We start from the raw sequence: 25,876 nt of genomic DNA on the forward strand, positions 1-25,876 counted from the left end.
TTACTATCAATAAATAGATGTAATACATTAGAAAGTTTGATAGCAACACTGAGCATTAGTCAACAGAAAAAGGTACAATTCTCCTCCACGACAATGACAAAGCGTACATAACTAAACTGGCCCTTCAGAAGTTGAACGAATTGGGATACGAAACTCTGGCTCATCCGCCATGCTCTCCAAATCTCTCATCTACCGACTAACACATTTCAAGCATCTCAACAACTTTCTACGTGAGAAAGGCTTAAAAATTAATTACATTTTCAATTCGATTTTGCAGAAATAAGCGTAATATCAGATTAAAAATTTACGTTTAAACCATCCATTCAGTTTGTCGACTTTCTGTTTCAAAAAATTTGTCTGCTTACCCATTTTCTGGCCGCCTTGTATTAATAAGGTATTGAAAGTCAATGCTTCCATTTAAAGCATAGACAAGGTCTGCAATAATAATAATAATAATAATAATAATAATAATATACTAGTGATCGTCAGCCAGAATTTTCTCGGTTCAGATTATAATAAGTCAGTTATCGAAACCAGTGTTTGTTCGAAGCAGGTCACAACAACAACAAAAAAATACTAATAAGTTAGTTATCGCCTGCCAGTCTTCGGATGGTGCCTAAACTAATCAACCGATCATTATTAATTTTAAATGTGCTTCTATATTTATACATTAGTGCAGATAGGATTCGTGCTTAAACTAATTAATCGACCATTATAAATTTACGTATGTGTATATATTTGTACATATATGATTCTTTCTTTAACTATTTAAACAAACAATATGGATTTTATGCACGTGTATATATTTATATGGATAGGATGCGTGCATGAACTAATAAACCGATCATTGTGAATTGCTTGTATATGTATATATATTTATACTAGCAGTTCAGCCCGGCTTTGCTCGGGTAATATGTACTGTTCATAACTTTATGTGCATACATATCAAAAAGACTGACTCATGTCCAGGTATCCTACACCTACTTAATTTCATACTACATCAATTTCAAATGTTAAGACCAAAAATTGACGGAAACGTTTGGTACAATCTGCAAAGATCAACTCTTTCAATTTTGACCTCTTGACAGCCATATTTTCGCTCACAAACTGATTAAAAAGCTAGCTGCATGTCTGGATAGCCTTTATGTAAATTTTCAAATGTTTATATGTGTGTATATATTTATGATCATACTATTTTGTTGGTGCAAACTAATGTCGTTTATATATATATATATATATATATGTGTATATATATATATATACGTTTTATTTTCATATCTTTCTATTAAGTTACATTATTGTTTAGGCTACACGGCCGTTTTTTTGGCCGTCTGTAGCGTCCTCAGACTTTTACAGTAATGTTCGCTAACAGCATTGAGCACTTTCTTCAGTTTTTATTAATTACCATCTCCACTATATATATATATATATATATATATATATATATATATATATATATATATATATATAGAGAGAGAGAGAGAGAGAGAGAGAGAGAGAGTGGGGTGCTGAATGTCAAGAAACATTAATTTTCCACCAACCTAATTAAACTGATTCTGCCTGTCATGTGTTCATCGCGTAAAATTTTAATGAGCCTAAAATAAGTTTGCCAAAAAAAAAAAAAAAATAGCCGAGATCTGTCTGATGCTCGCGACTGATATTGAACAATGCGGAAAAAAGCGGCCTGATTAATTGTGATGCATCTAAAAACCAAGTTTCTCTCTTCAATGTTTACGTTCTGACTCACATCTGGTCCCAATTGAAATGAAGACCACTCGTCTTGAGGAAGCTCCATAGTTAGACAAGTTTCTTTGTAAGACGTTCATTTCGGATATGTAATGGCGCACACACATATAATTCCTTGCCAAATCGATGGGGAAAAATGGTTGGATCATCCACCACTTCAACAGATATCTCACCGCCGATGCAATCCTTTACCTGCATGGGATCCATGTTCATCTTAGGATGGAGTTCTGTTTCTACATCTGTGCAAAGCCTACTCGAAATACCATATCCTGCTTCGACATAGTTTAGAATGACTTCGAAATAAAGTAGATTTCTCCATATTTCCCTTCTCTCCAACAGAAGATACTTTACAAGCCTTTATCTGCACTATCGTTATTTTTATTGCAAATGTTCGACTGAGCTCTAATCTATGCCCCCCCATGCCAATTTTTGCACAAAATATATTCTGTTCTCTGTCGCTGCCTAAAACTAAACGTGAATTCCATGAACAAAGCTTCTTTCCTAAAACTCCTCCGTGGAATTTTTTTTACAAGGAGGTCACCACATATCAAGGCTTGGAAGCAACTCAGGGATATGGGTTATTGCATGTACAGTACGTTGTACGTTAGTGTTGAGATTTCATAAAGTGTTTACTTAAGGGGGCGCTTCATCAGGAATTTGTTTACGTTGGATTTGAAGACATTCAAGTTCTAGTCTGGTGGGAAACAGGCAGACGGAACAGAGTTCCGCTGGCGTGCTTTTCTAAGAAAGAAGCTGTGTTCATGGAATCTACGTTTTGATTTAGGCATAGATAGAGAGTGGGGAAAATTTTTGGCAGTGGCTTCAGCTAGACGGGTGTTTTTCATAAAAGATTGGCGAGGGGGACCAGAGATTGGAGCTCAGACGGGCACTTACTATGGAAATAACGGTAAAACAAAGGCAGGCTCGCAACGTCTCTTCTGTGGGAGAGAGGTTGCCGGGAAGAGAAAGGGGCATCCCCCAATAAGCCACGAAGTCTATTTTGTACTCTGTCAAGGCAGGATAGGCTATTTTTAGACGCTCATGACCAGATATGGCAGCAGTATTCCATCCTTGGCTCTTATATAGATAGAGAATTGCATCAGGGTTGAGATATCTTCTGGAGCGGTAGTAGGAACTCACCGTCTTTCCAGCGACCCTGGCAACATACTTGATGTACGTGTTCCATTTCATATCAGGAGTAAAGGTCAAACCCAGAAGCTTGTCAAAACATTGAGCTTCTCTTAGGAGAGAGCCATCCATTACAATTGATGCCAGATGGGGATCAGAGCGTTGATGGTGAAAAGATAGGAGCTTGGTTTTAGATGCATTTAAGGTAACCAGCCACGTCTTCCCCCACTGAACTACACGCTCGAGATCAGAGGAGAGAGAACCAGAGAGAACTTTGTCATTTACAGCCTTTGATGTGTTGCCGTAGATGAATGATTTAAGTATGGGTGTGGGAGATCATTGCTGTAGATCAGGAAGAGAGTTGGGCCCAGTATGGACCCCTGAGGGACTCCAGCATTAATACGGCAGGCCTCTGATTTGTGTCCATCGACCACTACTCTTATGAGCCCATTAGAGAGAAATGCTTTAATGATTGAGAAAACATTTCCAGTCATACCGTTGCTGGAAATCTTGTGAAGTAGGCCTTTATGCCATACCTTGTCGAAGGCTTTTGATATGTCAAGTGCAATTGCCCTAGAAAGGTAGCCTTTGTCGAGGGATTCGCTAATCATATGAGATATAACCCTTAGAACATCTGCGGTAGATCTTGCAGAAGGGAAACCATATTGCAGTCACTAAGGAGGTTATTTCTGCTGATGTGGTTGACTATTTCTCTATTTAGTATGGATTCCAGCAACTTACTCATGACACACAGGAGACTTATAGGTCTGTAATGAGAGGGAGAGGAATTATCACCGGACTTCTTAAATACAGGGCATACTGATGAGGTTTTCCAGGGTATTGGAAAGCACTTCTCTTTAAGGCAACGCTTAAATAGTTTTTTTTTAAGTATGGGAGCAAGTTAAGGTTGGAGCTTTTTTAACACTATAATTGGTAGGCCGTAAGTGCAAGTTGCTTTACTGGAATCAAGGTTCTTGATTAGCTTGGCGACCTCACGCACAGATATTTGTATATTCCCTAGCGTGTTTTGTGTTATGGTTCCGCTGGTCTGCTTTCCAGCTGACTACAATATTGTCTTCAAGTCCAACGTAAACAAGTTCTAATATCAAATTTGTATCACAAGCGATTACTGCACTTGCAGCCCCAATGATTGCAATACACACATTTACCCTCATCCTTGAATGACCTCAAGGTTTGTATATGTGGCGACTCCATTATAAATGGGACGATATAAGGAAGTGTGTATGTCATTTAAGGACATTTTAATATCTCAAACATAGTGGAGTGCTATATATATATATTATTCCTTTATTGGAATTCAGTTTTGAGATGAGCATTATATATATATATATATATATATATATATATATATATTAGTTTATTTTTATTTCGGACTATTATTTTCATCTTTATTAGTAGTTGTTTTTCATCGTTTATTGGTTTTTGTTTTTTCACGATGCTTCCGCCAAATATTCGTCTGGCCTTCGTCAGGTGGTAACCGCGACGGATAGGACCCTCGAATCTCCTAACTGCATTCTCAGCAATCAGTAGTTATCGTCTTACCACGTTTTGGCCAAGTAAACTTCTGGATGGCTTTGGGTAGGATTGAAACCGCTATCTTCAGACAATGTCCACCTGGAATCGAAGAGATTCAACGTCTCTATCAACTGCACCACAGGCCCCGAAGGGCGATCAAGGTTGGATTCTTTGATCTTCTAAATCCACGTTTATTTATTATCTGATCTTACATAGCCGGATCAGTACCGATTAGTATATATATAATTCCTTCCTTGGAATTCAGTTTTGAAATTAGCATTATATATATTAATTTATTTTATTTCAGACTATTATTCTCATCTTTATTAGTTATTTTTCATCTTTTATTGGTTGTTTTTCACGACGTTTCGGCCAAATATTCGTCAGGTGGTAACCGCGATGGATAGGAATCTCGAATCTCCTAACTGCATTCTCAGCAATCACTGCCATCTGTCGTTGTCTAACCAGAGGAATAGTTGGCTGAAATGTCGTGAAAAAAAAAAAAAAAAAAAAAAGATGAGAATAGTACGAAATAAAAAATTAATACATTGGAGTGCTGGTTTAAAACTTGGTTTTATTAGGGCTCTGATGATTTATTTTTAGGGTCCGTGGCGCACTGGTAGATTTTTTTTTTTTTTGATAGCTCACTTAATATTTATTTTATTTTTATTTTTTTTTTTTTACTTCAGTCGTTCTCTGGAGGCCCCCTTCATTTTTTTTGTGTTGGGGGGATCTGTAGTTTTACGGGTTTTTTTTTTCAGTCGTCACTTCAAATATATTTTTTCTTCGTGAACTTGTTCGACACTTTATTTTACTTTTTAATCAGATTTCAATAGCACTTTTCGTTCACTCATCACTTAACCTTTTTTTATCAAGACAATATAATCGCAAAATCACTTTTAGGAAAACATTTTAATGGCGGGGGAATAATCAAGTACCGAAGAAACATAAGGCAATGCATCATTTTCGTTTGTAAAAAAGATTTTTATTATCTTAAGTATTTGGATTTTGTCAATATTATTGAAAGTTACAAGAAAAAAGGGATAAGAAGCGAATTTCGTAATGCATTATTGAAATCTATAGTAAATTGTTTCATTTTAATATTTGTTCTGCAAATGCCAATTGAAGAATCACCGAAAGAGTTAACTCCAGTTTTTCATGTATACCGTAGAAATTAAAGATGTAAAACCTATTACAGAATATTACATATATTTCGAATAGAGTAATAAAACGGACGAAACATTGTGAATTGCCTTTTATACAAGAATTTCCATTATTGCCAAAAGTAATTAATGGAAAATGCTATCAACGGATAAGATTTAGAACAAAAAAATATCCTAATGTTTACATATTGATAATAAAAATAGGAGACAGATTTATAAAATGTGTCGCATAACAAACCTTTAGAAAATAAAAGATAAAAATAAAAACCAAAAGAATAAAAAAGGTAAAACTTAAAAAGTGAAAAAAAAAAAGCCAGGTTTGACGCATTACTATCCCCAATATAAAGTTACGAGAAATGAAGCCGCGATGGGGTACAGGAACGAGAAAAAAAAATGACTTCACATTGTCGAGACAAAGCATAAAAAAATGTATAGAAAGAAAACCAATTTTCAGTTTACATGCTCCTTAATTTCTAAGCAGATAAAATGTTGCCTTAATGGGAGGCCGAAAGTAAAAACAAATTAAGTACTAATACTTTCATACTAGTCGAATGTATTAACACACTTCCGTAAAATACCAAGTAGACTGACTAAGCTTCGCAATTACGAGAACGTAATGTTCAAGAAAAATTTTAAATGTGAAAAAAAATTAAAAGCTGACGCTTTTTTTTTTTTTTAGAACCATTCATCTCCCCTTACTGGCAACGGTGAAAAAAGACTATCGTATGAATTGGATGGATGAACAAGTAAGCTTTCCGTATCGTATTGAGAATCGCAATCACTATCAGGAGGCTGAGCAAACAGGAGACTATCAGTCTGACTAGAAGCGTCTTTGCATTTTTTTGAGTGCTTAACGGTTCTAATAGTCTCTTTCTGTGATACACAAGGTATTGTGCGAGGGAAGTACCTGCGCCCAAGAAATGCGACTGCGAATGAGAAAACAAGGACCAGTACTGCTGTACAGAAGATTAGCATACCAGAGAACGATGTAGGGTTATCTAATGTCGATGTTGGCGGGCATGCATTTGTGGTGGGCGTGGAGGTCAAATCGTTGCTAGCTCCAGTAAGACCAACTGTGTCAGAAGGGTTTTCTCCCGCTGGCCCATCGTGGGGAGCAATAAAACCTAGGCTTACAGCATGATTATAGTCAGCTAATGACATCACATGATTTGGCGGAACGAAATATTCTTTCTTCTCATTATTGTTAACTTCGGAACTGCTTGCTTCATTCGTTAGCGACGCGGTATGTTCGCTGGATAGCTTGAACATAAGGATAGCAAGCAAATATATTTTATACATTTCGGCCATTGTTATTGTCAGCGATATATGTGTTTCGATAAAAAGTGCTGGTATTCAGACTTTTAAATAGTTGGATCAGTCCACTTATTCTAACTTCGAGTAAGTAAAATCTTTACCGATTTTCCTTCGTAAATAGAAACCGACAACTAGCCTTCTTATCATTGAAATTTACATCATTTTTACCTATCCATACAAACCTATGCTGCCATTTAAAATACTAGCATTTAAGCACGGCGTTGCCCGCGTGTTTAGAGGTGTATGTTGAGCCAAAACAAAAACAAATAAAATCGATCAATTTTTAAAATTTTTACCCCTATTATGACCCCTTACCATTTATTATTTTGGGCTCAAATCCAGTTATTAAGTTAGATCCATGTCCAATGAACCTATATCTAAAATTTCAAGTGTTTACACCTAAAATTCTCGGAGGAGTTGGGTAGAATTCTCAAAGATCAAATCATCGAACTTTGACCCCTTAACAGCCAAATTTCTGCCCGAAAACCGATCACAAAGATTTTCCCAAATCTCAATACCCTGTATATCAAATGTCGAGTCTGACAGAGTTTTTGCGTAGGGAAGTGTACATAGACACACACATACAAACACAGACACCCACACAGACACGCTCACTTTTATAGACATATAGATATACATCTCACCTGTCTGTTTAAATGTATGTACTATGTATGTATTTATGTTTATATGTCTGCCTAAAACTTTCGACAAAGGCAACGGAATTTCACGAGATCGGTATCGTTTTAAAGCCGGACCCTTCGGATGACAAATATTGGCAAACACATTAATCCCTTCACTCTCCACTGGACACCTTTCTACAATTAGGTGTGTTTTTTGTCGATATTTTCGAACGTCATCATTCTATCGGTTAAATAGGCTTAATTTAACCTTCGATACTTCCAGTTTGGCAGTGGCCGTAACAGCAAAGACGTCACCTTTTTTTCAAGTTCTTTTCCTCCTTCGCGGTAAGGGGTTGACCCTGCCTGCCTGCCTGCCTACTACCATTTTTTTTGTTGCTCAAAACACACTTCCAAACACCTGGGCAACGCCGGGCACCCAGGCTAGTTTAAAATAAAGAGAACTAATTCTTGCGTTAAAATATTAATCTAAAGAAAGATATTGTTTACATAATTGTACTAATCTATGAAAATACGGGCGGATATATAATATTTTTTATTATAGACTGCTAGCGTTTTCCCTAATTTTCTGCGTGACATTACCGGAACCGGTGTAGAGGCAAAAGATTAACCTAGCTGTGTTTATTCAATATCTATATTTTGAAGCGCTTTATAGAAATAAAAAGGACATTATTGAAAACTATACAACGAAATACAACACAATTATATAAATAAAAATAGTACAGGCAGTGTTTATTTGCACCGATTTTGTTCTTTTTATTTTCAATAATAGTGTTATTAAAAGTGCAAATAAAAACAAATTGTGTTATATTTATTTGTATATTCTTGTTATTCGCAGTATATATATTTTTAGTCATGTTCCATTATATATTTTATTTCAATATATCGCCTTAAAATACAAATACTAACAAAAAAGCAAAGGTACTGTTTGTTTTTGTTTTTTTTCGTCGTGACCGGTTCCGGTAGTGAGACGTGAATATTAGTGAAGACGTTAGCTGACTATAACTCTGATTTTCACAGAAATCAGAGAAAATGATTCACGAATTTATTTTCGGAAATATCGTACATCTAGCTTTCATTATACGACCCTTTGTTAAGGAATAGAAAGAGAGAGAGAGAGAGAAAGAGATAGATAGAGAGAGAGGTGAGTTATAGTGTAGCCACGTTGACCGGAAGTTAAGATCAGCTGATTGGATTGTGTGCGAGTCATGTGATCAGGTTAGCTTATTAGAGATGACGCAAGAAACACTCAACCCTTTATTATAGAGACAATACAACAAACACTGACATCCTTTATGATACGACAACATAACAACACTCAAACATAACACTTTTAGTCCTCACATTCCATTAGACATGTTTCTGACAACGATTGAAGCATTGGTGTTTTCTGGTAGAAAAAACATTATCACTAATAATTATTCTTGGCTAGTTTTTAGTCCCCCGACAAAAGAAGAGCGGACCTGTAAATTCACCCCTGTCCATTCTGCCGTTCATCCATTCGTCTGCCCGCACTTTTCCCAAACACTACGCCTCGGAATTTTTTTAAATTTTGCACAAATATTAAACATGATATGCGTAAAAAAAACTGAACGGATTTTCAGGGAAAACTCCGGTTGCCCCCCCCCTAGGGGTGCACTTCGGATCAAAATGGCTGAAATTAGATTTTTATAAAACCTTCTGAAAAGTTGTAACTAACTGATTTCTATATAATTTTGTTTGTCTATACTTTGCGATAACCCTTGGATATGCCTCAGAGGCTCTTTTACGGCTAATAAACACACTCCATTGTTCGGACCATTTTACCATATTTGTCCAAAATTTTCTGTGCATGTCTATTTAGCAGTTTTGCATGGTGCTGAACTCAAATTTAAATATGTTAAACACTTGGGGGCTTTGGGGGTTAAATGGGGGGGTAAATGATGAACCTAGTCATTTCTCTTTTTTGTTTGGTGCAGAACTCAAATTTAATGCCTAAAACTGCACCGTTCGTTAATTTTCACCAGGCTTTGATGTCCACTCGGTACGTTGGGAGTTAAATGGGGGGGGAATGCTGAACTTAGTCATTTTTTTATGCCTCGTGGACCATACATTATTCACTTGTAAACCTTGAAGTTGTATTTTAGCTACTTACATCAAGTTTTTTTTTATATAATACCTTTCTGGAGCGATTTTCTTAAAATACCTCAGAAATTATAACTCTTATCTTTGAGTAATATTTGTTTTTTGTTTTCTTTTATAAGTTGTCATTTTAAGAATATACAAACAGTGACTTGTAAAAAGTATTTTCGATGGGACAATAAGTCTTAAACTATAACATAAGCATATATAATGATTTATATAAAATTAAGCTTGTGTATATATTCATGTATTTGTGCATATATGGTATACGCCTAAACTAATTAACCGATCGTTGCGTGTTTAAAAACCCTGATTCCAGCTGTATCCTTCCCAAAGTTGGGCTATGTTTAGCTTAATTTCATTTTATACAAAAGGTTTAGAAACAAGGAGGGATTCCACATCATAGAAATTTAGATAGATTTGGCTGTTGTAAAATTTTAAAAATATATATCGGACATCAATTAATAAATATTCATGGTATTAAAATTTTGGGGATGAATTAAAAATACTAATTCTATGAACATTGCATCCTTTATTTGCATTGGATTCCATGCTTACTTATTAGAAATCAATTTACCTGAATTCCTTAAATTATATTTCCACATGGGTTCCTGTGAGCCTAAGCAGTATTTTTTATACATCTTCCAGACTTATTATGATTAGATAATTATTTGATGTAGAACGTTTAGTAACATTATTTCTTGATTTTAACCACCGGAAAAGGGCATACAATAACGATAAAACAGTTTTGTTCAGACATTAATTATATTCGTCTTTGGACACATATTTTTGGTCGTAAATATATCTCGCGTTGTTAATGAAGTAACTATTTAACATGAAATTGCAGTTTATTGATATCAAATTTAATTTATTATTTGTTCAGATGAGAATTAATGATTTGCATCATTCTGAATACTGTCCCGATTTTAATTGGCATTTTCCAAACGTTTTCGCCGATGTTTTTCCCCCCGATTGTCGTCAATTCAGTTGCATGTTCTCTCATATAAGAATCTTGCAGGAAAAATCTGAAACTTATTAAATTCAAAACTTAATCAATTATTTCATCCAATGGGGTATATTATACTTTTTATGTCAGCCATGACTAAGTAAACTATATTTCTTATGTTATTATTGCTCATTATCGACTGTTATCGTCACGTGGCAGTTAACAGCGTTGGTAATAATCAGTTCGAAATAACAGTCATCTAGAAATTGAAGCCACAAACTATACTATAAGATTTCTACCCGGTCATCAGTGTATATCCTATTATTGCAGTGTTTTCCTTCTCTCTGTGTGAGCTGAGATACACTCTTGTGCAGTTCTAGGGGGTCCACCCTCGTAGGATTTTCCTACCTACCTGCATGAAATAGTTCGTTTATCGCTAAACGTTTTCGGCTCCCTCACCATGGAATACTGACGGGGCATTTCATGCATTCGTTTGCAGGGAAAATTGCTCCTTATGTCTCTGAATTTTGAACTCCCGCTGTCATGGCCCTGTGTCTTATCCTCTCGCCGTGGAGAGGGGAGATAAACATATCCTCCCGATTTGAGCAGGATTCCACTTTGCAAAGAATTTTATAGGGAATACTGTATTTACAAGCAGTCGCTAGCGAACGTAAATCCGGGTTAGGTAAAGGATTAACATAGTACTGTTCTATCATTCAATTAAAAATCACACAAATCCATATCCCTGAGAGGCTTTTGGCCTTGCCACGGTGAGGGTATTTATTTGCTCCCCCACCGAGCAAATAAGGTACAAGGCCGATTTTTAAAGTGAGGAGTGAAGGGGAAAGGGGGACCAAATCCCCTGGGAGTAGGGGAGTTGGATAATGACAATTGGTATGAAGAGTTGCTCTACATTGACCAAGGTCTTATATGTGGGGGTGCCCCCACATATGGTCTTTGCTGGTCTTTGCTTGCCACCCGCTGCTGCCCAGTCCCCGAAGGACCGAAGGAAGGGAAGTATGACCTTGACACGGTGAGAGCTATTAATTAAATAAAGAATCTAAATCGGAGGTTTTCTATAACCCCAAATCCACCAGCTGTTCTCATATTTGCCTCTATCATTGATCCCTCTGCTTTATATGGTTTGTTCCATTTACCCCTACATAAAATAGCAAAAAAAAAACAAAAAAAACAAAAAAAACATGAAAAACAAAGCCATCATAATGTTACAAATAAATAAGCCATCATAAAGTGACAGAAAAATAAGAATAAGACAATTTTTGAGATGGTCACCGTTTTCTCTTGGCTGACGTACGGTCCCATGCAGAGCTAGTAGGTCCAACCTCCTAGGCATTAAACTAACCTCTACTCAAATAGAGTAGAGTTTAGTTTAATGCTAATGATCTGAGTGGTTATTACCAGAAATGCCGTCATTTTTTAAGGTCAGAGTGTGTTTCTAACAATCCCATTTATGTGGATCTTGTGTCACATCTTCGCACCTTGGAAAGCTTGGAAAGAAGATAAACATACCAGTCATCAAAGAGAGTTCAGTTGTTACTTATAGTTATCATGAACTTTCATCGCGAAGTAACGACTGAATGACAGCCCTGTGGAGGTTAAAAGCTCAAATCTTACTCGAGGTGGTAAAACCTAAGAATACCATAAAACCTTGATAGTTCTACATATTCATAGAAATATCGTTGGTTACATTTTCACAAAAGTTCTGAAAATAATCAACATGAGGTGAATATAAGTAATGATATTATGATGATATTATTTCGTACGAATCTATTTCTATGTGGTACTCTGCGTGTTCCTTCCTTATTTAGTCTGTACGTTAAAATTAGAAAAAAAAAGCCAAATACAATGTTTAAAGGCCAAACTGCTAAAAGCAAAGGCCAAAATTCTGGAACTGTAGCTTTAAAAACGTCAATCTGGCAACTCTGGATACAAATCCGTGAAATACCCGCCCCATTTAATCTAGCTTTGTTTTCGACTATCATCACATTTACAAACCCGTGAAAGACCCCCCCCATTTAATCTAGCTTTGTTTTCGACTATCATCACTATGTGTTTACTGTTATGCTGTGCGAATAAATTTATATGTGTAGCGCTTCTCTACCGAAGAAAGTAGTCAGTTAAAAGTTACGTATAAATAAAAGAAATATCCGAAAGCAACGTGGGGGGGGGATAAATAGATTTTTAAAAAATCATCTTTTGTCAGAAGAGACTAGACGGAAATGGTAAATTAAATATTGTTTATTACAATGTAATTTGCCTATTAGTAGCAAACATACGGTAGCGTATTACATTCTGAGTATTTTTTTTTTAGTATTTATTAATTTATCTCATTTTGTCCAGTTAATATTTAAAATAGAATAGATATAATTTTCATGGAAATGTTAAGCTCATATTTGCATGTGATTGGCTTTTCTGCAAAAAAAAAAAAAAAAAAAAAAAATTTTAGCGCTATCAGAAAAATACTAGCTTTACCTAAACATTTGTCGATTAAATATAATTCTTATTTCGTAAAATGTTCACGGGTCCTGTTAGTTTAAAAGAATTTCTAAAACTTGATATCAGATAATGTTTTTTTTCTCATTCATATCTCATTAATTATATAATTCCATTGTTAGCACTGGTTTCCCTGATATCTTGCTAGAGATAATTATTTCTAGAAATAAATCTGATACTTAAAGGGGAGTTCACGTGAAGTTTCAAGATCCCAACTTGGCAGGCATCAATCTTTGTCGTTTATTCCTAAAGTACCGCAACCTCCCAATATTCTGAGAGCAGGACTGTCTAAAAGTTCCGCACTGTTACTAAAAAAAAAAACCCCAAAAAACCCCAGAAATTTTCGATTTTTATTTGTCTTCAAGCATCTGCCTATCTCTACCTAACAATCTACATATGAATGTCTGTTTATGTATACAATTGTTTAAATACATATAGACGAGTTTTAGCCATAGTGTTTCATGCTTGTTGAATTATCAGTGTAGTAAATCAGTTAATGCGGCCGAACTATTTAGACACGTTTGATTGTGTGGTGCGATATTCAACCCCGAGTTCATCAATATTATCAAGATAAACTATCTATAATGTATTTCCGTATACGGTATTTAACGTTCTCTAAACGCCATATTTTTTGTGTATATACTTTATATACACGTAACAATTTTGTGTATATACTTTATATACACGTGCCAATTTTTTGTATATACTTTATATACACGTGACAATTTTGTGTATATACTTTATATACACGTGAAATTTTGTATATATACTTTATATACACGTGACGATTTTGTGTATATACTTTTTATACACGTGATAATATTGTGTATATACTTTATATACACATGATAATTTTGTGTATATGCTTTATATTCACGTGACAATTTTGTGTATATACTTTATATACACGTGAAACTTTGTGTATATACTTTATATACACGTGACAATTTTGTGTATATACTTTATATACACGTGAAACTTTGTGTATATACTTTATATACACGTGACAATTTTGTGTATATACTTTATATACACGTGAAACTTTGTGTATAAACTTTATATACACGTGACAATGTTGTATATATACTTTATATACACGTGAAATTTTGTGTATATACTTTATATACACGTGAAATTTTGTGTATACACTTTATATACACGTGTCAATTTTGTGTATATGCTTTATATACACGTGAAATTTTGTGTATATACTTTATATACACGTGACAATTTTGTGTATATACTTTATATACACGTGACAATTTTGTGTATATACTTTATATACACGGGGGAATTTTGTGTATATACTTCATATACACTAGAAAATTTTGTGTATATACTTTATATACACGTGACAAATTTGCGTATATACTTTATATACACGTGTCAATTTTGTGTATATACTTTATATACACGTGTCAATTTTGTGTATATGCTTTATATACACGTGAAATTTTGTGTATATACTTTATATACACGTGACAATTTTGTGTATATACTTTATATACACGTGACAATTTTGTGTATATACTTTATATACACGGGGGAATTTTGTGTATATACTTCATATACACTAGAAAATTTTGTGTATATACTTTATATACACGTGACAAATTTGCGTATATACTTTATATACACGGGGAAATTTTGTGTATATACTTTATATACACGTGATAATATTGTGTATATACTTTTGTATGCATTTCCAATTCACTGGTCTTTCGAACAGTTACGTTTTCTATTCGTACAATCAGGTGCTTCTTGGAGGATTTTCCATTATTATTTTCACGCCTTTTAGCGGCCATTTAACCCTCATTTAGTTTCAATTTTACACCTTTGAGGACGTGCCAGTCTTTATTTCGCGCATAACACGAAAGTTAAAAAAAAACTGTTAGCATTTCCCACCGAAGTATATCTTACTATTCGAAAATTTGAAAAAAAAAAAAAAAAAACAAATGATTTTAGTTTAAATATATATGTTTATTAAAATAAATGCCACTTTGCATGTTTTTTTTCAATTGATATATATATATATATATATATATATATATATATATATATATATATATATATATATATATATATATATATATATATACCCCTAAACCTATGGCCTTGATCTTGATGGAGGGGAAACTAAGACGTTCTGTTATGATTTCAAATGATCTGAAATAACTGGCTTGGAATCCCTACTTACACAGATGCAGCGAGCAGCACAGCTCATAGTTTCTCTATATCTCACTCCCTACCACAAATTGTTACATTTCCAACCCATTTCGCTACCCAGGAAGAACAACACACATAACTTCTAGATCTGTTTTTGACCACAGTTCCTGATGATTGTATAACGAATGCCAACAGCTCACTTGGGAACGCTGATCATGCAGTGATAATGATTTAAATCGCCCTAAACTCTAGGGAAAAAACTGAATAGCCAGTGCTCAAAACAACAAGATATTATAAAAAGTTTGACTGGGAAGCCAGCAGAGATCTTATCAGAGATGCCCCATGGGGAAATATTTTTTCTCTTCCTGCTGAACAGTGTGCAAACAAGACCACTGAATGGTTCAAAACTGCAATCGAAGCGAATGTTCCCAAGCGAAAATTTTATAGGAAACCTCACTCTCCCCACATTGCTCAAAGACAGCATGCATACCGCAGATTTAACCGACATAAGTCCACTAAAACAGACAGAAGTATATAGAAGCTAGAAGTAACGTTAAGAAAGAAATAGCGACAGCTGAGAGAGAATTTACTGAAACCACTAAAAAACGCATCTAAGCACAGAAACTAGGAACTCGTGATTTCTGGAAAATCTACAACAGTATAGTAAATAATGGGCAATCAACAATTCCCCCACTAACGAACAATCACGAGCAACCGAGAAGGCTAACATGCTTGCCAGTCTGTTTGCCTCAAACTCCACACTGGAACCTGCAACCACCCCATACTTGACTTTCCTATGCGGACAGACGCCACGCTAGACGACCTGAAAATCACCCCTGCTCAGATGTATGCTATCATAAAAAACCTTGACACTTCAAAAGCATGTGGACCCGATCTCATCCAAACTGTGCTATTAAAAAAGTGCTCAGCCGAAGTAGCTCCAGTTCTCTCCAAAGTTTACAACAAATGCCTTAATGAATTTTGCTTTTCGGACTATTAGTAATCTGCTTCTGTGGTACCAGTATTCGACAATTCTGGCGAAAGAACTGACCCAGTAAATTATCGCCCCATTAGCCTCCTCCCACTTTTTGCCAAAATATTTGAGACCATAATTAACCATGCTTTAGTCCATCACCTTACAGATGCTAAACTTCTGACTGACCAACAATATTAATTTAGACAAGCCCGTTTCACAGCAGACTTCCTAACTGTAATCTCTGGACGTATATATCATTCACTGGACAAAGCGGGTGAGGGCAGAGCGGTAGCTCTAGATATATCTAAGCCTTTTGACAGCTATGGCATGAGGGTCCCTTCAGGAAAATTAGATCATGCAGTATCACTGGTATGATATTTAACATAATTCTTAGATAAGAGAAAAATCGAGGTTGTTCTCGATGGTCGTACATCTAAACAATATGATATAAATGTGGAAGTGCCCCAAGGGCCTATCCTTCGACCTCTTCTGTTCCTGATATTCATAAATGACTTCCCCGACAAAGTTGTCTCTGAGATGGGTATATATGCTGATGACACCACACTCTGTAATAGGCACGACAGGAAAACAAATGAACACATATCTAAAGAAATGGCAGAAACACTAGAGGATACTCCAATCTGTAGTGGAATGGGGATAAAAATGGATGATCACGTTCAATGCCGTCAACACAAAACTAGTTTCATTCAATAATTACAAGAAACCTTCTCTACCACCTATAACAATGGCCAACGACTCTTTATATGAGAGTACATCTTTCAAACTCCTTGGCTTAAGGTTCACACGAAACATGAGTTGGAACAATTACATTAAAGGCATTGCCAGGGCCGCTGCAAGGAAGGTGGGCTCTCTCTACCATGCTAGAAAGCTACTAACTCCCGAAAGTATCCTGTGCCTCTATAAGGCTCCTATTTGCCCATGTATGGAGTATTGCTTTCATATTTTGGCTGGTGCATCTGCTACTAGTCTCTCGCTGCTTGACAAGGTTCAAAAGAGTCGCAAATCTGATAGGCCCTAAACTGGCATCTAAGCTTCAGCCTCTGTCCCATCGACAAACTGTTGCATCCTCTGCCTGTTCTACAAGTATTTTAATGGTGAATGCTCTGACGAACTGCCAGCACTTGTGCCCCCACGACGTGAACACCCTCGACAAATCCGACAGGAAGCTAAATCCCACTCCACACTAGAGATCCCTAGATGTAGAAGATCTTTCTACTCCAGTAGTTTCTTCCGCAGAGCCCCATAGACTTTGGAATTCCATTCAGGTTCCTACTTCACCAACTGTACTGACGTGCAGAAGTTCAAGTGTAACGTGAACCGACATCTTGCTGCCAAAATCCCTACATAGTACCCCAGTAGTTGTTGCCCCAAATAATAACCCCCCACACCAAAGTTGCAATGTGCCTTGTTTGGGGTGAAAAATTAATTAAAACAAAACATTAAAAAACAGCAAGGGGAGAAGTGACACTAAATATTTCTCATATGTTATATATCCCCGTCTTTGTAACTAGGGTACGATTATGAATACTTCCAGTGTTTAATAATTCTTATACACTGTGAAATTTACTTTATATATAAAACACAAAACGGAGATAATATATATGAGAAATATTTGTAATCAATTCTCCCATTACTGGTATTTCAGATAATTTGAAACTATAACAAGTTTTAGTCTCCCCTTCCATCAAGACCAGCGGGTTTGGGGGAAATGTCAAATATTTTGTAATTCATATGCAAAACTAGGAAAACAAATGGCTATGATTGAAGCATTGTATAGCTGCAAAATGTACCAAAAAAGAAGCTTTGGATGATCCTCTTTATGTGCAGGGCCAATGTCACACATCCTACTGGATAATTCAGGTCATTACCTTTTCAACGACTATTTATTTATTAAATTCTGATCAATAGTCGTTAAGATTTCGCACTTATAAAATTGCCACAAAGGAGGCATATACAGTGTGGAAAATAAGTGTTGGACACATCCCATTATTCTTTATTTAACACATTTTTTATGCAGCGAACGACGCGAAAATTTAACAAGAAATAGTTACTAATTTAATAATAACAAATAACTTTAGAAATTGGAATCTTTTAATACATAACAAAAATTATATAATAAAAACGAGAATAGCCGGAAAAAAGGTATTGGACGCACTAACACAATTTCATCTAATATTTAGTTGAAACCCCCTTATTGGCTATTACAGCTTCGAGGCGTTTTCTATACGACGAAACTAATTTGTGACAATATTCAGGCGAGATTTTGGCCGACTCTTCAAGATATACTTTCTTTAAATCCTGAATATTACGTGGATCTAGCTGGTGGACCATGATTTTGAGCTCTATCCATAGATTTTCTATTGGATTTAAGTCTTGGGACTGACTGGGCCACTTAAAAACATCTATTTTGTTCTGTACGAACCAATCGGAGGTTATTTTAGCAGTGTGTTTGGGATCATTATCTTGTTGAACGATCCATCCCTGTCGCATACCTAACGCATTGGAAGCAGGCAACAGATTATTTTCAAGAATTTCCCGATATTTGGTTGCATTCATCTTTCCATCTATAATATGAAGTGACCCAATACCATTTGAAGAGAAGCATCCCCAGAGCATGACATTTCCACCACCAAACTTTACAGTGGGGAGGGTATTCTTGGGATCGTGCGCTGTGCCATCTCTTCTCCATACTAGACGTATAGAGTTAATGTCGAAAAGTTCAATTTTCGTCTCCTCGGACCAGATCACATTCTTCCAGTAATCATCTAATTTCAATAAGTAGTCTCTTGCAAACTCCAGACGAGCATTAACATGACCTTTTTTTTTAGTAATGGTGTCTTTCGAGGTGTACGCGATTAAAGACCGTTGCGTCGGAGTACATTACTAATCGTTGGTTTCGTTACTACTATCCCTGCTTTTTCCAAATCTTTCTGAAGTTCGCCTCGTGTTGTTCTCGGTTGCTGCTGAAGTTTTCGTACAATCTTCCTTACTGCTCGATCAGATATCTTGCGAGGAGCTCCGGTGCGCGGACGGTTCACGGTTGAGTCATGCACCTTCCATTTCCTAATAAGGTTTCCTATGGTGCTTACAGGGATTTTGAATTGAGCAGATATACGCCGATAACCACTTCCATTCTTGTGCTCGGCAATACTCTTATCACGGACGACTTGAGAGAGTTCTTTACGTTTACTCATCCTGAGAACCTTCACGCGTGATGGCTTACTGGTTACTAAAGTGTTCCAATACTTTCCAACGACGTAGAGTATGGTTGTGCTGAAAGAAAAGAGAACTCTTTAACTTCCGCTTGTACCTTCAGGAAGTGAATTACTTCCCTTGACTTTTTCTTTCCTTCTTTCTTTATTCCTTCTAACTAAGCTGCAGATTCACTGCGTCTAATACCTTGCTTAATTCGTAGTTTAATAAAGCTTGTCTTAAGCTACCTCCGTATCTGTCTTTTTATTACAATGGTCTACAACAATCGAGAAACTTCTAAAACGTTTAATAGTGTCGGTTAATTAAAATGGAAATAACAATTTCCAGCATTATTTATAAAAAATAATAAAATATAATTTAAAACAATGGGTCCAACACTTTTTTTCCAGGCTAGTCTCGTTTTTATTATATAATTTTTGTTATGCATTAAAATGTTCCAATTTCTAAAGTTATTTGTTATTGTTAAATTAGTAACTATTTCTTGTTAAATTTTCGCGTCATTCGCTGCATAAAAATGTGTTAAATAAAGAATAATGGGATGTGTCCAACACTTATTTTCCCCACTGTATATATATTATATATATACATACACTCGTGGCCAGCTTTAATATTACAATTTTTCATATCTTTGGTCATATTGGACGACACCATATGACAATTTGCAGGCTATTTGAAGAATATACTACTATTATATGCTTAAAATTTTATGGCAATTCATAAAGGAACACGTTTTAAAACGAATAAAATTTGCACATATAATGCATGGCAGGCCAGCTTCAGTTTTGCTGCTTTCAGATTGAATTTTTCTCTTTTTTAATTTAGTTTTCTCCTCTGTGGCTTCGCCCATCTACTAATACATATATATATATATATATATATATATATATATATATATATATATATATACTAGCAAAGGTACCCGTCGTTGACTCGGTTCAAAAACAGCCTACAGAAAATGGACTCTGATTTCTGAAAGTATGATAGGTTATGAAAAGGAAGGGTTGTAAAGAGATAGCTTCGAATTCGGGGGTATCAAAACCAAAGCAAAATATGATGAAAGTAAAAATAAAATAGATACACCCCATAATTTATTATACCATAGCTGTTCACGCTGAAACACTTATCACAATATTTTGTGGATCTATATTAAAAAAAAAAAAAACGTGTTAAACTTTGTGACATACTTCCATTCTATAGAGGTCAGGCCCGAACGAACACCCCATAATTTTATTATACCATATTTCTTCAGACTGAAACATAATTATCAAAGTATACTTACGCAGATAGATATGAAAAGGCTTTATTAAAGTTTGTGCCTATTTCCATTCTAGGGAGGCCAGGCGCGAACGCAGATCCCACAATTTTATTATACAATCCTTATTTAAGTTAAAACATACTTATCAAAGTATTCTTATGTACATCTATATCAACAACATTTGTAAACGTTTTTTTAATTTTTAATTTTTTTTTTTTATTTCTATACTTTGTGGGCCAGGGTGGAACGCAGACCCCACAATTTTAATTAACCACTGTTCTTCCTGATCAAACATACCCATTCTTGTGTCTCGATACATCTATCATTATATGAAATTAGTTTTTTAAAATAGTCACCCATATATGAGCCTATTCGTGACCAGACACACACACATTCAGCTTTATATTATAGATAATATAAATCTGGTAACAAATAGGCTCCTATATGGTTTACTATTTTTAAAAACTGATTACATATAATGATAAAATATGTATCGGGGATCAGAAATGGGTATGTTTGATCTGGCAGAACGGTGGTTCATAAAAATTGTGGGGTCTGCGTTCGCGTCTGGCCCCCAAAGTATGGGAATAATGAAAAAAAGTGTTTTTGATATAGATGTACATAAGAATTCTTTAATAAGTATGTTTCAACTCAAATAGGGATGGTATAATTAAATTGGGAGGTCTGCGTCAGCGCCTGTACTCCATGGAAATATGGTACAAAATATAACCAAGACTTTTCATATCTATTTGCGTAAATATGGTATAAAATTATTGGGTGTGCGTTCCCCTCTGACCTCCATAGATTATAAATATGTCACAAAGTTTAACAAGGTTTTTTTAAAAGGGGTGAAGGTTCACAATAAAAACTTAACTTAATCTTAATTCACGTTAGCTTTTATTTATTTTTTGGAGTTGAATCGTATTGTGTCGAATAAATTCATATAAATTCACGTTCTTATTAAAGTGAAAGCCCCAAATAAGTCGGAACTTTAGACAATTCTCGAGACATTCTGCATAACTATTTTTTTCCTTCTTCCCTTGCACGTGGCACTCTTTCGAGCATAGATAAATAATAAAACATAACAACGTTACTTATTATCGTCTAAAAAGAAAGAAAAAAATCCCGCTCACGTGATTACGTGTCTTTTAAAAAACATTTACGTAACCTTTTCATGTTTAAAGTAAAAGATGGTCACGCACTTTTTGGAAACACTTATTTTAAAAGTAAAATTAAAATGAGAATTTGAAAACTTTGAAGTGTCGAATATAATGACAAAATCATTTTTATCTACTGATATTTTTTTGTAAGTCCGATATTTCGCTAATACATAGCCTCATCAGGGTCGAAAGTCTGGTTCGTGAATTTTTTAAAATCTTTTTCATTTTGGTGTTATGGCGAAGAGAAGAGAATTTACGTGTTGTCCCGGCGATTTCAAGTGTATAATTACTGATGAGAATATGTATTAGCAAAATATCGGACTTACAAAAAAAAAAAAAAAAAAAAAAAAAAAAAAAAAAAAAAAATCAGTAAATAAAAATTGTTTTATGATTAGATTCGACACTTCAAAACGGTCCAATTCCCATTTTAATTTTTTATTTATATATCTGTTTAAGCTTTTTCTGTCAGTGTACTAGAAGGAATTCAGTTGATCGCAACCCTTTGTGTGTTCTTTACATTCGAATAGTACCACCCTGAATCCGACTGCGCAATACTACACTGTTCAATACTGTAAGACTGAAAGAAAGCTGTTCTGCTTGAAAAGAGCGCAGTTTTCTTATCGAGTACTAATAACCGGACGGAAAATATAAATTCTAAAAACATCCAAAATAATAAGTTCATATAAACAGAAACGGATTCGGATGTTTTATTATACGGGGGTGTTCAAAAAGTCACTGAAGGGTTTTGAACTTAAATGTTTTCTGTAATTTTAAGACAATCTGACGAAGACACTGGAATTTCTTTAAATAAAAATTCACAATATTTATGAAAAATTGATTAAATATTGCACATTTCCACCTTCGTATGTTTGTGCTATTTCTAAGAAATGCATGACAGATTGCAGAATCTCTGGATTACGATTAAACCCCTTAATTCATTCCGCGAGCTGGCAAACATCGCGGCATCAAACCCCGAACACTGCAAGCATAAAAAGAGAAACAGCAAGTCTTTAAGTATATGTATGAAAGTTCCGTTTTATTTCAAATAAAACAAGGAAAAAAATGTTTACAACGCTTGTAGCAGATTTTTTTAGAAAAAAAAAAAAAAGAGGCTCAGTCTATTTAATAAGTGTACCGTACAGAGACTAGAGATGAGTATCGAAAAAGAGGCTCTAGAGAAATAAGATGTTTAAATCGGTATGTAGAAAAAAAACACAAACGGAACATGTAAACTTATTTACCAAGTTGCTCATATGTACACAAGTTTTTTTTTGTTTTCATATCAACGTAAAGTTATTCAATACCGATTTAAACATTACATGGCTTAAGCGAGGAGGGGGTTACGGAGCCATTAATAAAATAATTCGTAAATAACTCCGCAAATATTTTCTGCTGCACGGCAATGTAAAATAAATCGTATAGGACTTGGAAATGTTTAAAATTAAAAGATCATTTACGCATTTTTCCTTATTGGCTCAAAGTCACCAAGCAGCCAGAAACATCAGCTTACGATAATCATTTTTGTAATTATTGTAAAAAATAGCGAGTTCTGTTAGCAGAATTTCGTAGATTTTTAGTAAGACGTCGAGAATTTTGTTTAGTACGTTATAAGTTCGAAAACACCAAATAAAAGTGTCACGTCACTAATCCAATTTAAAAAAAAAACGTGCTTCAAAGACAAAAAACAAAGTTGATATTTGCTCGATGCGTTATCATTAATATAATTTAGGCGATTATTTCAGTAATTTTTTTTTTTTTAAGTCAAAAAAGAAAATTGAGGGCTGAGAATAGAACGCCCCATTTTACAGCAGGATAGACATACCATAGAAATATTTACACCAAGGTTAAAAAAAAACAAAAACAAAGTTAAAACAGTTGATCAATTTCTAGAAATTATATACGATTATCCTCAGTAAAGTTACGTACATAACTTCAGATCAAAGGAAAATATAAACAAGATTTATGTCCCATTGCTATTGCCAGGAGTAATATAAGCAAGGTTTATTCTAGATGTAGAATAAAATTAGACTATTGATAAAAACATTTCCGACAAGTTACATAGCTTAAAATGCTAAGAGTATAAATCACGTATACTTAATATAATGTAAGAATTGCAAGAGTTTTGATTTATCGGAGTTCAAGCATATAAAACATGCATTTAATTTACTTTAAATCATGGATGAAGTACTGCCATGCCTGAATATTAAATTCAGGTGTATTTTGTATTTATAAAGACGAGCATTGAAGATATTAATCCTAAAAGAAGGATAATAGGATTTTAAAAAAAAATCCAGTGTAAATAGGACAGTAAATGTCATTTTCAAGTTTTTCAGCATTCTTCAACCTTTGAAGGTTTTTTTTTTGCAATATTTTGCTCTTTCGATCTCACCATGTAACAGTTGTTTACAAAAGTTTTTGTACTCCATCCCAACATTGTACCTTCATATACATACATATATACACATACAAATAGAACGGTAAATGTCATTTTCCAGTGCTAAAATGTGTATAAGGATCATGGTATAATGTCACAGAATTGTGTTGATATGCTACCGTTCAATATAAAGAGATAATAGATAGCCATTGTAAGAGTCGCGCCGCGTGTAATTGTAAGGCCAAGTTTACGCAATCCCAACCACACTTCTCTTGAATCGGCGCTGATAGAGTCCAGTGGCAAGGAGAGGTTCTAGGCAACCGGTAGCCATGCAGATATAAGTGGAGAGAAGACGCAGCACTTGGGATTCACAAATGGTCACCCATTTAAGAATTGACTAAGATCCATGTTGCTTAACCTCGGTGATGTAACGGGATCCGGGTTGTCAACGTTAATTATACCGTATATCGTGTTGATACATTAAAGTTAAAAGTAAAGATATTTGATCAATGAAGATAAGAGTTGACAAGATTGAAAATGAATTATGAAAATAATACAAGCAAGGAGGGTACGTGGAAATCAAAATACTGGTAAAAAGAGAGAAATAGATGGTAGTGTTTAGGAATCAACGTCAACATGCGACGATAAAAATCTAAAATAAAGGAAATTAAGGTTTTCAAAACCATTCGTTTCCCTGGACTGACAACCCAGAATATTGGATATACGGCGGCGAATGTGAAACTAAAGTCGAAGTATCAGATAAAATTTCGTCATCATCCTCAATATCATCACAGATATCAAATAAAAGATAAGCGTCCGTCTGAGTGGACATGTCTTTGTATGATATCGAGTTATTAAGGGTCTCGTCGGTTTCATCGCGAGCTCCGCACTGAATCGAGACCCTAAAATATATGTGTCTAAGAAATACGACTGCTAACGAAAACCCCAAGACAAATATTGCTGTAGCGAAGAATACGGCACCCGAAAGCGTTAACGCGTTATAAGACGACACATGTGGGGAGGATGTTGGGATGGTGGGCGTAGAAAGTTTTTTGGTCGTTGTTACTGAAGTAACAGGCTCGGTAATGGTTTCCTTAGTGGTTCCATCGGGAGGAACAATTAACCCAAGATTTGCAGCAAGGTTATATTCAGCCACTTTGTTAACAGCATCCGGCGTAAAGAACTTTCCAATTTTTTCAGCTTCTGAATCCTCATATTTCGAATCACTTGATTCATGATGGGCACAAGTCGTATTTTCCGTGAAGATCATGATAATCAAAAACACCATACAATATAAGATATAAATCCTTTCCATTTTTTTTACAGCAAAATGTACGTCTCAAGACAAAAGATATGTAGCCGTTTAAAGTATTTGGAGTAGTCCATTAATTAAAATCGAAGGTGATCTGTACTGCTTTTTTACTTATAAACTAGTAGTTCAGTCCGGCTTTACTCGGACCTTATGTACTGCTTATAATTTTGTGTGTGTGTATATATATATATATATATATATATATATATATATATATATATATATATATATATGTATGTATGTATGTATGTATGTATATATATATATATATATATTCAATTTTCTAAAAACTT

General features: G+C 34.9%; 1 protein-coding gene across 1 annotated transcript; it reads right to left on the reverse strand.

Annotated features, from left to right (window-relative positions):
- Positions 1-4,307: 4,307 nt before the first annotated feature.
- LOC145291607 (uncharacterized) lies at positions 4,308-6,892 on the reverse strand. Its single transcript, XM_080137684.1, has 2 exons — positions 6,551-6,892; positions 4,308-4,890 (listed from the first exon to the last, which is right to left on the reverse strand). The coding sequence occupies exons 1-2, from the start codon at positions 6,879-6,881 to the stop codon at positions 4,871-4,873; spliced, it is 351 nt and encodes a 116-aa protein (XP_079993810.1). The 5' UTR covers positions 6,882-6,892; the 3' UTR covers positions 4,308-4,870.
- Between the last annotated feature and the right edge of the window lie 18,984 nt (positions 6,893-25,876).

Source organism: Euprymna scolopes, chromosome 12, assembly GCF_053919585.1.
Source record: "Euprymna scolopes isolate OS-2025 chromosome 12, ASM5391958v1, whole genome shotgun sequence".
Taxonomy (NCBI): Eukaryota; Metazoa; Mollusca; class Cephalopoda; order Sepiida; family Sepiolidae; genus Euprymna; species Euprymna scolopes.

Bases quoted from the DNA above. Each gene is read 5' to 3' on its own strand.
- LOC145291607 (XM_080137684.1), bottom strand. From the start codon at position 6,881: ATGGCCGAAATGTATAAAATATATTTGCTTGCTATCCTTATGTTCAAG. The intron at 4,891-6,550 runs GTATGCTAATCT...ACGACATTTCAG, and splicing joins TAACCCTACATCGTTCTCTG to CCAACTATTCCTCTGGTTAG.